The 12,990-nt window shown below is 41.9% G+C and overlaps 2 protein-coding genes across 2 annotated transcripts in view; both read left to right on the top strand.

Annotated features, from left to right (window-relative positions):
* Positions 1 to 3,072, top strand: part of sema4ab (sema domain, immunoglobulin domain (Ig), transmembrane domain (TM) and short cytoplasmic domain, (semaphorin) 4Ab) — a 32,430-nt gene extending 29,358 nt beyond the window's left edge. Inside the window, exon 15 of the mRNA XM_080442806.1 lies at positions 1,100 to 3,072. Within this exon, the coding sequence (XP_080298932.1) occupies positions 1,100 to 1,929 (830 nt within the window). The 3' untranslated portion in view covers positions 1,930 to 3,072. The remainder of the gene's footprint in view (positions 1 to 1,099) is intronic.
* Positions 3,073 to 5,350: 2,278 nt separating this feature from the next.
* On the top strand, positions 5,351 to 12,066 carry LOC308095690 (class I histocompatibility antigen, F10 alpha chain-like; the record flags this gene model as incomplete). The annotated part of the gene is made up of 6 exons (XM_080442733.1): positions 5,351 to 5,451; positions 6,952 to 7,218; positions 8,020 to 8,298; positions 9,167 to 9,484; positions 11,452 to 11,867; positions 11,992 to 12,066. Exons 1-6 carry the CDS (start codon positions 5,403 to 5,405, stop codon positions 12,064 to 12,066), a joined length of 1,404 nt encoding a protein of 467 aa, XP_080298859.1. The 5' UTR covers positions 5,351 to 5,402.
* Between the last annotated feature and the right edge of the window lie 924 nt (positions 12,067 to 12,990).

Below are 12,990 nucleotides of genomic sequence, written 5' to 3'. Positions count from 1 at the left end.
ATTACCAAAAAAGGTGGGGAGAAATAAATCATACTGCTGATGAAAAAGCTATGTCTGATGAAAAAAAAGATAAGCTATGTCTGATGAAAAAAAAGATAATGCAAATAAAGATAATTAGATGAATTAGCAAGTGCATATTTAGGTTTTTAACAAAAGGAGATTGATTAACATGTTTGTCTGTGGGTTTTTATATAAAAATAACATGAAAAGCATTAAGAAGAACTTGTGACTAAATAAAAACTATATTAGATCCATTGGAACACAGGTAATCTTTTCCCATTTCCTGGAAATTAACAGTTTTGGACATAGAAGGTTTCCACCTGACAGCAACGATATGATATGCACCTCTACAGCATGCATGTTTAACAACGTATTATACAAAAGATCTGTATGCTTCTGCTGTTTCACACGACGGCCATTTTGGTCTTACCCACCTCGATACGCGACATAAGAGTAAAATGGCGGCTGTGTGAATTTGGTCAATAACCCATGATGTGTCAACCCGTTCTCACTCCCAAGGCGTCACATTTTGCCGCTCTCTCGGTAGCCCTGAAACGTAAAGTTTTTACATGACAGGACGCCCTGAAAGTCAAGTTTTTACTTAACGGGACGCCCTGAAAGTCAAGTTTTGACCTGACGGGACGCCCTGAAAGTCAAGCTTTGACGTGACGGGACACCATGGCGTTGTCGCATGTTGACAAAACTATGCCTAAACCTAAACATAACCCTAACCTCACAAAAATATACCTATACTGTACCTTACCCTAATCCTAACTAACCCTAACCTCACAAAGATATGCCTAAACCTAACCTTAACCTTAATCCTAACCCTAACCTCACAAAAACGTGGAGAGATAAAAATAAAATAAAATGATGGGATTTGATCACGGGATGTTACAGCTACTAGCTAAGCGCTGCTACCAGGTTATCCACCGAGGCAGCTGACTGACTTTGATTCGAGTAGTAGTTTAAATCATTGAAATCATAGTGACTCATTAATGAGTGTAAATGACAGAGCGGCAATAACTGACGTCTATCTGTGAGAATGTGTTGGATGTGTGCAATGAGAGTCTAATTGAAGTGTTCTCTGTCATGTCAGCCGCCTGTCCTGCAGGGGAACTGGTGTCCGTGTCCCTGAATGAAGTGGTGCGGCTGCAATGTCCCGAGGCCTCGCGCCTGGCCCGCCGTCACTGGCAGCGCCCCAACAGCCGCCTCTCCGCGGACGTCTACCTTCAGCTGGACGGGAGCCTGCACTTCATCGCCACGCCGGTGACCATGGGCCACTACCTGTGCCTGTCCACTGAGAACGGCTACCAGCAGACCCTGGTCGTGTACCAGGTCAAGCAGAAGAGCAGCCCCCTGCCCCAAACCACAGCCGCCCCCACGCGCCCTCACACCCAGCCCGTCCCTTCCACTCGGCCCGCGTCCGGCCCGGGACGAGGGCCCGGACCTCCCACCTTCGCGGGGGTCTGGCCTAAACGGACGCAGACGTGGCCCAGAGAGTCGGACCCAACGGCGGCTTCTAAGAGGCCGGCCGTCACCACCAGGGGAACGGGCAGAAACTTGACCAAGACGTGGCACGATCCGTCGGCCGCAAGGGAGGTGAGACTGCGTGGGGAAAACGATCTCCTGCAGGAGCTGGTGGTGGTGTCCGTGCTGTTGGCGCTGTGCCTCAGCCTGCTGATCACGTTGGCTCTGTACAGTCTCAGGCAGCGATGCCGCAGTCGGACGGCGCCCCAGGCGAACACTCCGTCCACGGATTCTGAACGGGGGAGCATCGCGGAGCAGGAGGCTCTCCGCGGGGGCCAGGTAGCTCGTAGCAACAGCAAACACAAAGGTCCAGCTGTAAACAGTGGCCAGCCCAACGGGGCGATGCGCAATGGGAAGCTCAAGACCTCCAACGGGCATCTTCCCAACACACCTATCTGAACAGCGCACCTCTCCCTCTTCTAAATGCTGTTTAATATCTGTTTAACACGGGTGGGACTTACTGCTAGGACCAATGCATTCTCACAACCAGGTCGTACTAAAGTGACGAGCTGGTCAACATCTGTCCAAGCATCAGACTTTTGGCGCGAGAGGCTTTTCTTGCGCGCTGCATGTTGATGAGGAGGAAATTATTTACCCTTCCGGCCTGCAACTCGAACAGAGCTGAGTCCGCAGAAGCGGACGTCAGACTGCTCAGCGCGGGCACTCGCTCAGCTAGAGTCTCTCTCAGCTAGAGTCTTGCTCAGGCGTGCGTCACGTGGCTCACGCCTCACGTCTGCTTCTGACTGCGCGCCTGCCTTGTTTTTAAATGTTTTTTTACTGGCACATCAACCTGCTACGAGCATTTCCTCGTCAGGCACGTGACACGGGAATACCGGGAATGTCGAAAAGCATCAAACATCTGACACTCGTCACCTTTTTACAACCTGGAAGTGAGAATGTGTAGCTAGGAGGCAAGTTAAAGCCACTATGCTTCAAACCAGTGACTCTGTGGACTGTTGTGACCTTGGCTGGTAATGTAAGGAGTACAACTCTAAAACCCTAAGGGTTTTTTACATTGAAACAGAAATGGACAAACTGCTTTGGACAAGATAAAAAGCCTTGGGGTTGACAATGGTTGTGTTTGTGTGCGTGCGTGTGTGTGCGTGCGTGCATGCGTGCGTGAATTTGTGTGTGTTGTACATCAATGTGAAGACAAGGTTCCACACTGACTAGACTAGAACCTTTGAGATTGACAAGGCATTGGTAGAACATTTTTATAAATTATTACATTAGCTATGTGTAAAGCATACTGTTTAAAGCATAATGTGTACTAAGTACAGAAATGTTTGGAAAATCTACCATCCAGTTTATTTTCAATTAGCTGCATTAGTGACAGAGACTTGGGTAACACTTTATATTTAAGGTAAGTGACTTATCAATTCATGTATTAATCAACTCAACTTCAGATGTAATGAGTTGAGTTATTATTGCTGTTCTTATTCATTTATGAATGTGGAGGGTCGGGAGTTTATGAAATGCCATGCATTAATTCACATGTTATTTATGCAGTCATGCATTTGTTAATGCATTCATTAATAAGTCATGTACCCTTATTATAAATTATTACCAAATGATGAAAAAGTAAATGTCTGCAAAAAACGTGATTCAAATAAAGATACTTAGATTAATTCATATAGTGTCCTGGTAAATAAATCAATACAATGACATTTAGGTTTTTTATCGGAAGGAATTTGGTTAACGTTTTGTCTTGGGGTGAAAGCTGTCATACAAATACAGAACCAACTTTGGATCAATGCGCTAATGGCATTGAAGCATTTGCAATGAATATGATACAGTATAATTGAAAAAACAGTAAAAAAAATGAAATGTCATCTCGGAGGTACCGAGACTAGGGGGACGATGATTTACGATTACATAATTCGGACGGCTGAAGGTGACTTTGCGTCGCTTGGCACCAGTGCACCGTTTTCAATCTGACTGGTTTTCCAATTATACTGTGACACATATACTGTACAGTTCATGAATTAATTAACCCTATAAGGATCCAGAGCCATACTATTATGAAAACCAAAAGAAAATCAAACTTAAAAAATACACACAGGAGGGAGATCAAGGAAGGGATCTCTGTCTGGAATAATCCTTTTCAATTAGTTTACACAGGCAGAGCTGGATCCCTGAATGGGCCTGTCGGGCCCAGGCCCAGAGCCCAGGGGACTCGGAGGAGCCAAAGGTAAAAAAATATGGCCAACTGAGACCCTCTGAACTTCAGAAGCTGAACCAAAAAGACCCCACATAAATACAAATTATGTAACATTACAAATGAGCAACCGCTGATTCACACGTGTGTATTTTTTCTATGACTTCGCATTTGTGTGACTTCAAATTCAGGAATGGGTGTCTGTGAAATACAGATTACAAATTGAAATTGTAATGCGCACATCTGCACTAAAAATAAACTCCTTTTTCTCCCCAATTTAGTCGTTATGCCAGTCTTCCAACCCACAAAATATCTATCTCCATACCCCTGGGCTCATATGGTCTTATTGTGGTCCTGCTTATAACGCTCTCTCTCCTCTCATAATCTCTCTCATCTCTCCTCTATAATCTCTCCTCTCCATCGCTATCTGATCATTAGCTACATGTCGTTGCTGTCGGGCAGAAACCTCATATCTAAATTTGTCAACGTTTTTTCTTGTTTTTTCCACCGGAAATTAATGCCCTACTTCGTCATACTAGAGCGTCACACAAAAGACGTTTCACATGTGCAATTTTTTTAATTATTTTGAAGTGAAAGAGGTTAAATCTGTCTGTGGGTTTTATAAATATTGAGCCAATGAAAAGTATTAACAAGAGCTTGTGACTAAATTATAACTACATTGCATCCATTGTAATACAGGTTCTTTTTTTATTTCCTGAAAACATTTTTTTACAGTGTATATATAGATGTGTGTGTGTGTGTGTGTGTGTGTGTGTGTGTGTGTGTGTGTGCGTGCATGTGTCTGCGTGCACAGTATGCATACAGTGCAGGTGTGACTGTGTATGTATATAGATACATAGATGCATGTGTGTGCATGTTGACATGATACTGTGCAGTAGATGCATTTACGTGTACGACTGTTTCCTCAGAAACGAATCACGATACCACAGAGGTGCAGGTGCTTGTGGTTTGAAAGGAAGACGGGAACCATGACGGTTAATGGGGGGAGGTGTGAACTTAAAACAAACACACACACACACACACACACACACACACACACACACACACACACACACACACACACACACACACACACACACACACACACGTTTGTACTATACTTGTGAGGACATCAACATTTTAGGAGGCTGATTTTATGAATGCCATTTTTTTGTATGCCTTTTTAAAACCTAACCCTGAAGCCAAAAATCTATCTACAGATCTACAAGTTCACAAGCGCTGCGTTGTGAGCTTGTACATCTGCTATTTTGAGTGCACGACACCAGCGCACAACTAAGTGTATAAATCTGGCATAACTCCAATAGCTAAACCTAAACCTAACCGCTAAAAGCCTAATCCTAACCCTTTCCCCAACCGGAATATTTTCATAATTGTAAACCTCTCTCTATAACTCAAATCATCTTTTCTAATGGTCCTAATGTCTATTAAATTCTACTATACTTGTGGGGTCATTTGGCCCTCACAGGTTTAGTAGTACAAGCACACACACACACACACACACACACACACACACACACACACACACACACACACACACACACACACACACACACACGTCACACACGTCACCCCAGACCTCAGAAGAGAAGTGTGATGATGAGTGGAAAATCACGTTAGCCTACATTAACAAGAATCTCGGAGAGGGCCAGCAGTGAGCTGTCATTTTATTCAGATTTTTCAAACCGACAGCAAGATGAAAGAGTTTATGTTGCTGTTGCTGTTTTGTCAAGTCACATCTCCAGGTAAAGTCATGCTTCAATTATTTCATTTAAACTGTTAATCTGGCTATTAAGCAGTTTAACCACACTGCCCTATTTCATACGTTGTACAATGGTGTCACATGGCGAGAATAGTCTATATAAAAGCTCATGGCATGTCACATCAGCATGTGATGTGAAATAGATTTTATATTTTCAATTTTGGGAAAAGAAAATTACAGAACGCTACAATGACATTCCCAGAATATGGTCGACCAGGTTGTAAATTGTTAAGATCTCTATTTATGGGCCCTTGGGCCTAAGACAGCCTCGCTGTCTTAGGCCCCCCTCACACACAATGCATATCAATGCCACAGCCAGAGCTAACTACGCGGTGCACGTACGTTGAATGTGCACACACTCTACACAACTGTCTACAGTATTTACATTTAAGGAAACCAACACACTGGGGAGAGTGTTCTTAAAGAATCTACAAAACACTGATCGTTTGCAAGGGTTTTACTGTAGCCTAATACAGCCAGTGGCTTATGGAACAACACAAAACACACACACTGACACTGACATAAAGGACCTTCTCATCTTGTGCGGTGCAAGGGGACAGGGGGTCTTCAATATCCATGCAGTATAGAATCAGTTAATTCTGAAGTTTAAAGGTCTTAACAGACGGGGAGCGGTGGACATGGGCGTTACCGCTCGGATCAGTGGGGATTGCGCTGCGATCATTGCTGTTTTGTCCTCCTGCGCAGTGCGGGGAAAATAAAAGCTCACCACAATCCAGCTCTTGCCGCCCGCGTGTACAAACGAGCACGAGCGTGAGAATTTCACGGGACCGTGCCCGCTCGCCTCACCGCCCCTCAACTTCTCCGCGCGTCCCAAATAATCGCCTGCCTCTCATTGAAAATGAATTACATAGGCGCGTCGGCCGCTTCCCGTCTGAAATGACCTTTAGACTTCTGGAACAGTCTGCACAATTTATAGAAGACCCCAATGACCTTTGGCCCGTTCAGGGATCCAGCTCTGCATATTAGCACTGTGACAGAAATACATCTAAGCTTGAAAAGTAGACATAATATGAATAGGAGTGAAATTGATGACATAAATTATGTTTAAGCATTGAACCATAACATCTGTATTCTGCACATGCCATAAACTCATAATACAGGTAGGCAAACATTCGGATTTGGCAAAAATAGCAGATCTACAAGCTCACAACATGAGCATTGGGAGCAATGTGTTGTGAGCTTGTAGATTTACAATGTTTGAATTGATATTGTTTTTATTTCTTTTATTTCTTCTTTTTAACCCTTTTTTAATAAATAACATACCCAAAATAGGGATACCAGGTTGAAAGTGGTTAAACTTGTAGAAAAACTGAGAGACAGACAGACAGAAAGAAAAACATACAGAAAGAAAGAAAAGTTTTTGTCTGCATTGCATGTCATTCATAATGATACAAAAATATTTGTTATTAGCCTAAATAATGTTAGATTTTCTATAAAATATTATTTCCATTTTGTTTCACAGTGACTCACACCCTGACATACTTCTACACTGCGTCCTCTGAGGTTCCAAACTTTCCAGAGTTTGTGATTGTTGGGATGGTTGATGACGTCCAGATGGTTTACTATGACAGCAACACACAGAGAGTGGTTGTCAAACAGGACTGGATGAGCCAGGCCTCCACAGATGACCCTCAGTACCTGGAGAGGAACACTCTGACAGCTGTGGGAGCCCAGCAGGTCTTCAAGAACAACATGGACATTGCAAAGCAGCGCTTTAACCAAACTGGAGGTACTGCATGTTTTACTTCATAGTTACTGCTAAATGCATTTTATAGCTGTAACTTCCTTCATAGTCACAACATCACACACACACACACACACACACACACACACACACACACACACACACACACACACACACACACACGCACACGCACATGCAGTGGTGTAAAGTAACTAAGTACATTTACTCAAGTACTGTACTTAAGTACAATTTTGAGGTACTTTTACTTTACTGGAATATTTCCAATTGTTTATACTTTAACTTCTACTCCACTACATCTCAGAGGCAAATATTGTACTTTTACTCCACTACAATTATTTGAAAACTTGAGTTACTAGTTAGTTTGCAGATATAAATTATTACATTATAAAACATACATTAACCACTTTAGCCCAATTTTATACCTAGGCTATTTGGAAATAGCCGCAATCGCAGATCTTGTAGATCTGCTATTTTGAAAGATTTTAGTACTTTTACTTTTGGTACTTTAAGTATATTTTGATACCAATAATTTTGTACTTTTACTCAAGTAAATTTAGAATTCCAGACTTTTACTTGTAACAGAGTATTTCTACATTACAGTATTGATACATTTACTTAAGTCAAACATTGAGTACTTTTTCAACCACTGCGCACATGCACGTGCACGTGCACGAGTGAGCGAGCGAGTGAGTGAGGAGCATATGTAGATGTAGAGTCTGGTATTCTCTTGTTACTACCAACCACTGCAGCGTCTGTCTGTCTGTCTGTCTGTCTGTCTGTCTGTCTGTCTGTCTGTCTGTCTGTCTGTCTATCTCTCTCTCTCAGGAGTGCACATCGTCCAGTGGATGTATGGCTGTGAGTGGGATGATGAGACTGGAGACATTGATGGTTATAATCAGTATGGTTATGATGGCGAGGACTTTCTCTCATTTGACCTGAAGAGAGAGACATGGGTCGCTCCAAAACCACAGGCTTTCATCACTAAACAGAGATGGGATCAAGACAAAGCTGGATTAGCACGCCTGAAGAACTACTTGACCAATGTGTGCATTGAATGGCTGAAGAAGTATGTGAACTATGGGAAGAAGACTCTATGGAGAACAGGTACAACATGATGTTATTTGTACTTGCGTGAAGAGCTAAATGGGCAGAGACTGAGGCCATCTGGGAATCAAAAGGTCCCTCGTTCATCCCCCCGGTCCGCCTAGTCAATGTGTCGAAGGGTCAATGAGCACGACACTTAACAGCTAACTGCTCCCTGCAGTTAATTGCACCCACTGCCCCTTAGTTAGGACACATTTCATGAAAATATATACAGTGCAAATTATAATAATTATATCGTTGCTGTCCGGCAGAAACCAGCTAACTCCATTATTCAGCTTTTACGTTTCTTTTCACAAATCAGTACTATTGAACACCCTTTACGTCTGTGTGTTGGTTAAAAAAATATTGAACCGATGAAAAGTATTAAAAAGCGCTTCTGACAAAACCAGCTAACTCCATTGGATCATCAAACTGTCTGCTAAACCAGCTAACTCCACCAAAGGGGGGTGGAGTTAGCTGGTTTTGCTGACTCCAGGCTCCACCCCCTTTTGACTTCCAACCTCATTGTGAGCGTGGAGGTCCATTCAGCTGTTCTTATCAATGATGAACAAAACCTCCTAACTCCACTTTTTGTTTTGTTTTTTCATTTCCTGAAAAATGAACATTTTGCTTACGTCTCTGAGGGCTTTTGGGCCACAGGCTGTATAACTGATAATATCGTCCCATTGGCTCTCACACCCCCATCATCTCTCCCTCTCTCCTGTATCTGTCTCTCTCCCTCTCTCTTTCTCGCTCTCTTTCTCTTAACCCCTCCCTTGCTCTCTCACTATGTCTCTACCTCTCTTTTTCGTCTGTCTGTCTGTCTGTCTGTCTGTCTGTCTGTCTGTCTGTCTGTCTGTCTGTCTCTCTGTCTGTCTCTGTCTCTCAGAGCTTCCCTCTATATCTTTCCTCCAGAAGACTCCATCCTCTCCAGTGAGGTGTCACGCTACAGGTTTCTACCCAGACAGACACATCATGTTCTGGGCTAAAGATGGAGAGGAGCTCCAGGAGAACGTGGACCATGGAGAGCTCCTCCCCAACAATGATGGAACCTTCCAGATGAGCGTTGACCTGGTCCTGGACCTGTCTTCAGTTGAAGAATGGAACCAGTATGAATGTGTGTTTCAGCTCTATGGGGTCACAGAGGATATCAAGACCAGACTGGACCGAGATCTGATCAAGACCAACTGGGGGAAGCCTGGGAAGGGTAAGGATAAACTTTATTCTCCCTGAGATTCAATTTGTATTGGGCCGAGGGCAACAGCCATTGTTTCAAATAAATGAATGAATGAATTCAATGAATACATAAATAAACAAACAAACTAACAAACAAACACACAAACATACAAATAAACATCAACCAACCAATCAATCAATCCATCAATCAATAATTTAGATAGGCTATATAGTCAAAAAATATGATGAATATGCATATTGTTTTTTTCTTCATGTTTAAGGTGAACTCTGGGCTCCTAGCACTTGATTGCTTTACTACTTGATTGCTTTACTTGACTACTGCAGGCTCCGAATGATTCAAACTGTAATACTTATCAGAGCACTCTTTTGCTGTTATGATCAGCTGCAAAAGTGATGCATAGCCAGACACCAACTTCTGGAAATCTTAGCCCATTCCTTCCATGTGCAAAGGCCTCCGGTTCACTCATATTCTTGGATTTGCGTTGTTCCGCTTTCTTCAAATCCCATTAGAGATTTTCTGTGGGGCTCAAGTCAGGAGACTGTGATGTACAGTATGAATGAATGAATCTTTATTTGAACATGTTAAAAACTAAAAATGTAATAAATGCAATACATTGCAATACAGCCTCTCAGGCAACAACAAAACAAAAATTTTACATGTTCAAAAAGGAGTAGGTTGAAGTATAAAACTTATTTGATCCTACCCCTTCTTTCCGCTTCCTTCAGCATCATCACATTCTTTATCATATACCCACATGGTATACCCTTAACTAAACCAAATATTTCAAATTAAATTAAAGTAATCAATATAAATATATATACACATATATAGACATTTCCATATACATATATACATAGTAACATATAAACAAGTATTTACACATTCTATAATTATTATCTACATATATCATCATCAATACAATTGTCTTAGTAACCTATAGATTATTACTGTATTCTTCCTCCCTATACCTCATAATAATACATTCTTTATATCTTTTTTTAAACCGGATCACATTGAACATTGCTTGAGTTCCACATTCATACTGTTCCATAGCTTAACACCACATATAGATATACAGAACGATTTTAATGTCGTCCGGGCACCTTGAGTTTTGAAATTTAACTCCCCCCTTAAATTATAGCCCCCCTCTCTATCAGAGAACATCACCTGGATATTACCAGGGAGCTGATTATTCCTAGCTTTGTACATTATAAGGGCAGTTTTATGTTCTATAATATCCCTACATTTTAAGAGATTTGAATTTAAGAATAATATATTTGTATGATCTCGATATCCAGCTTTATGTATTGTTCTTATAGCTCTTTTTTGAAGTATAACTAACTTAAGTGAAGATTTATTTGTATTTCCCCAAACCTCTGAACAGTAATTTAGATATGGTAACACCAGGGAACAGTAAAGCATGCGGAGTGATTTATAGTCCAAAAAATGCTTTGCTTTGCTCAGAACTGCAATGCTTCTTGATAGTTTAGTATGTATATATTTAATATGAGATTTCCAGTTCATTCTATCATCTATTATCACCCCAAGAAATTTGTTTTCAAAAACTCTTTCAATATCGACCCCATCTACTTGTATATTTACTTGATTATCTATTTTATAATTACTAAATATCATGAATTTAGTTTTAGCTAAATTTAAAGACAATTTATTTCTATCAAACCACCGTTTTAACTTGCACAATTCAGAAGTGATGTAGAATCCACTGTAGAATCTTCCGGGACTTCCTCCGAAACCTAGAAACCCTTACAATTGGAAGCATAATTCAAAGTTCAAAGTTAAAGGAATAGTGGCTACATTAATTGAAAGAGGAAGCCATCAAAGGCTGCCGCCAGATTCATAGGAAACATTTCCACCTCATGACATGCCCAAGGTACACCAAGGTGAAAGTGGTTAAGGGAATTTTTGTTTGGTGATTTTCTCATCCCAACATATTTCTCTCACCTCTCATCTGACAGAGACCACCACAGCTTCTCATCTGACAGATACCACCACGGCCTCTCATCTGACCACCACGGCCTCTCATCTGACAGATACCACCACGGCCTCTCATCTGACAGATACCACCACGGCCTCTCATCTGACAGAGACCACCACGGCCTCTCATCTGACAGATACCACCACGGCCTCTCATCTGACAGATACCACCACGGCCTCTCATCTGACAGATACCACCACGGCCTCTCATCTGACAGATACCACCACGGCCTCTCATCTGACAGATACCACCACGGCCTCTCATCTGACAGATACCACCACGGCCTCTCATCTGACAGATACCACCACGGACTCTCATCTGACCATCTTCAAAGCTTCAGGCACCGTGCTGATGTTGCTGATAGGCATGCTGTTAATCAGCTATGGTCTCTGGAAGGTATACTCTATACTGTATGTCTTTATTCAGTACAAGACTGGAATGTAAGTAGCCTAATTAGACTGTAGAGACAGATCTGATCTTGTACTATATTAAAGCTGAGTGCTGCTGTGTTTCTCATTAGGTCATTAGACGGCAGAGAGCAGCAGTGGAGAACACTGAGATGGATTACGTTAACGTTGCTGGTTCCAGGGGCTGACGCAAGGCAGAGTGAATAGAATGGAGACTATCAGGACCCAGAGAAGGATCTCCAATGAGCTCATCTTGTAACATCAATCATGTAACTGTACATCACCTTAGTCAAAGTTTGAACTTTTACGTAACATCACACTGAAATCAAACCTGGAAGATACCTTTAAAGCTCCACTGTGTGTTGCACAGCCTTGATGGATAAACAAGGGGCATTACCGACACAATCTCACTCCCGACTTGTTAAATACGGCCGCTTGGTCATGTCCGACACCACCGTAGCATCGCCAGCGGTGGCCCGATCCAATTCTATATTGTTGTACTACCACGGGTAGTTATTAAATTATGACACCGTGGCATTTCTATTGACCAAGTGGCCATATTTGACAAATTGGGAGTGAGAATGTGCCAGTGTTAAAAACAAAACAGCTCTCTCACTCCTTCACATGCAGCCAATGGATTAGATTAGACAAAATAATGAGCTTAATTTAAAAGGTAAATTATTCCAATCTGATGCAGCTGCACATTTAAATATTCTTTTGTTTGCTAATACTTTTCTTAACCACTTAAAACCTATATACTTAGTTGACCAGGGTCTATACTAGGACCACTAGTTTTTCTCCGTCTACACAAAATCTTGTCACCAAAAATAGCCAGTCTACAAGCTCACAACGGATCGCAATATATGACACATTGTGAGCTTGTAGATCTACTACTTTATTTTTGGTATTCGTTAGTACATGAGGAACAGAAAAATAGAGCTGAGCAGAGTTAGATAATTAGTCGAAGTAAAAGGTACTACTGTAGGTACTCTGGCGGCCATTTAAATATGTCATACATGTACATTGTACAGTTATGAGTGAGAAAAGGACATCCATGGACATATCTGCAGTCTATTATATGCTGTATGAAACAAGGTCTGCTTTGAATATAT

The sequence above is a fragment of the Gymnoscopelus braueri genome (genome assembly GCF_963280865.1).
Source record: "Gymnoscopelus braueri genome assembly, chromosome: 11".
In the NCBI taxonomy this organism is placed as follows: Eukaryota; Metazoa; Chordata; class Actinopteri; order Myctophiformes; family Myctophidae; genus Gymnoscopelus; species Gymnoscopelus braueri.
This window is presented reverse-complemented; position numbering and strand designations above follow the sequence as displayed.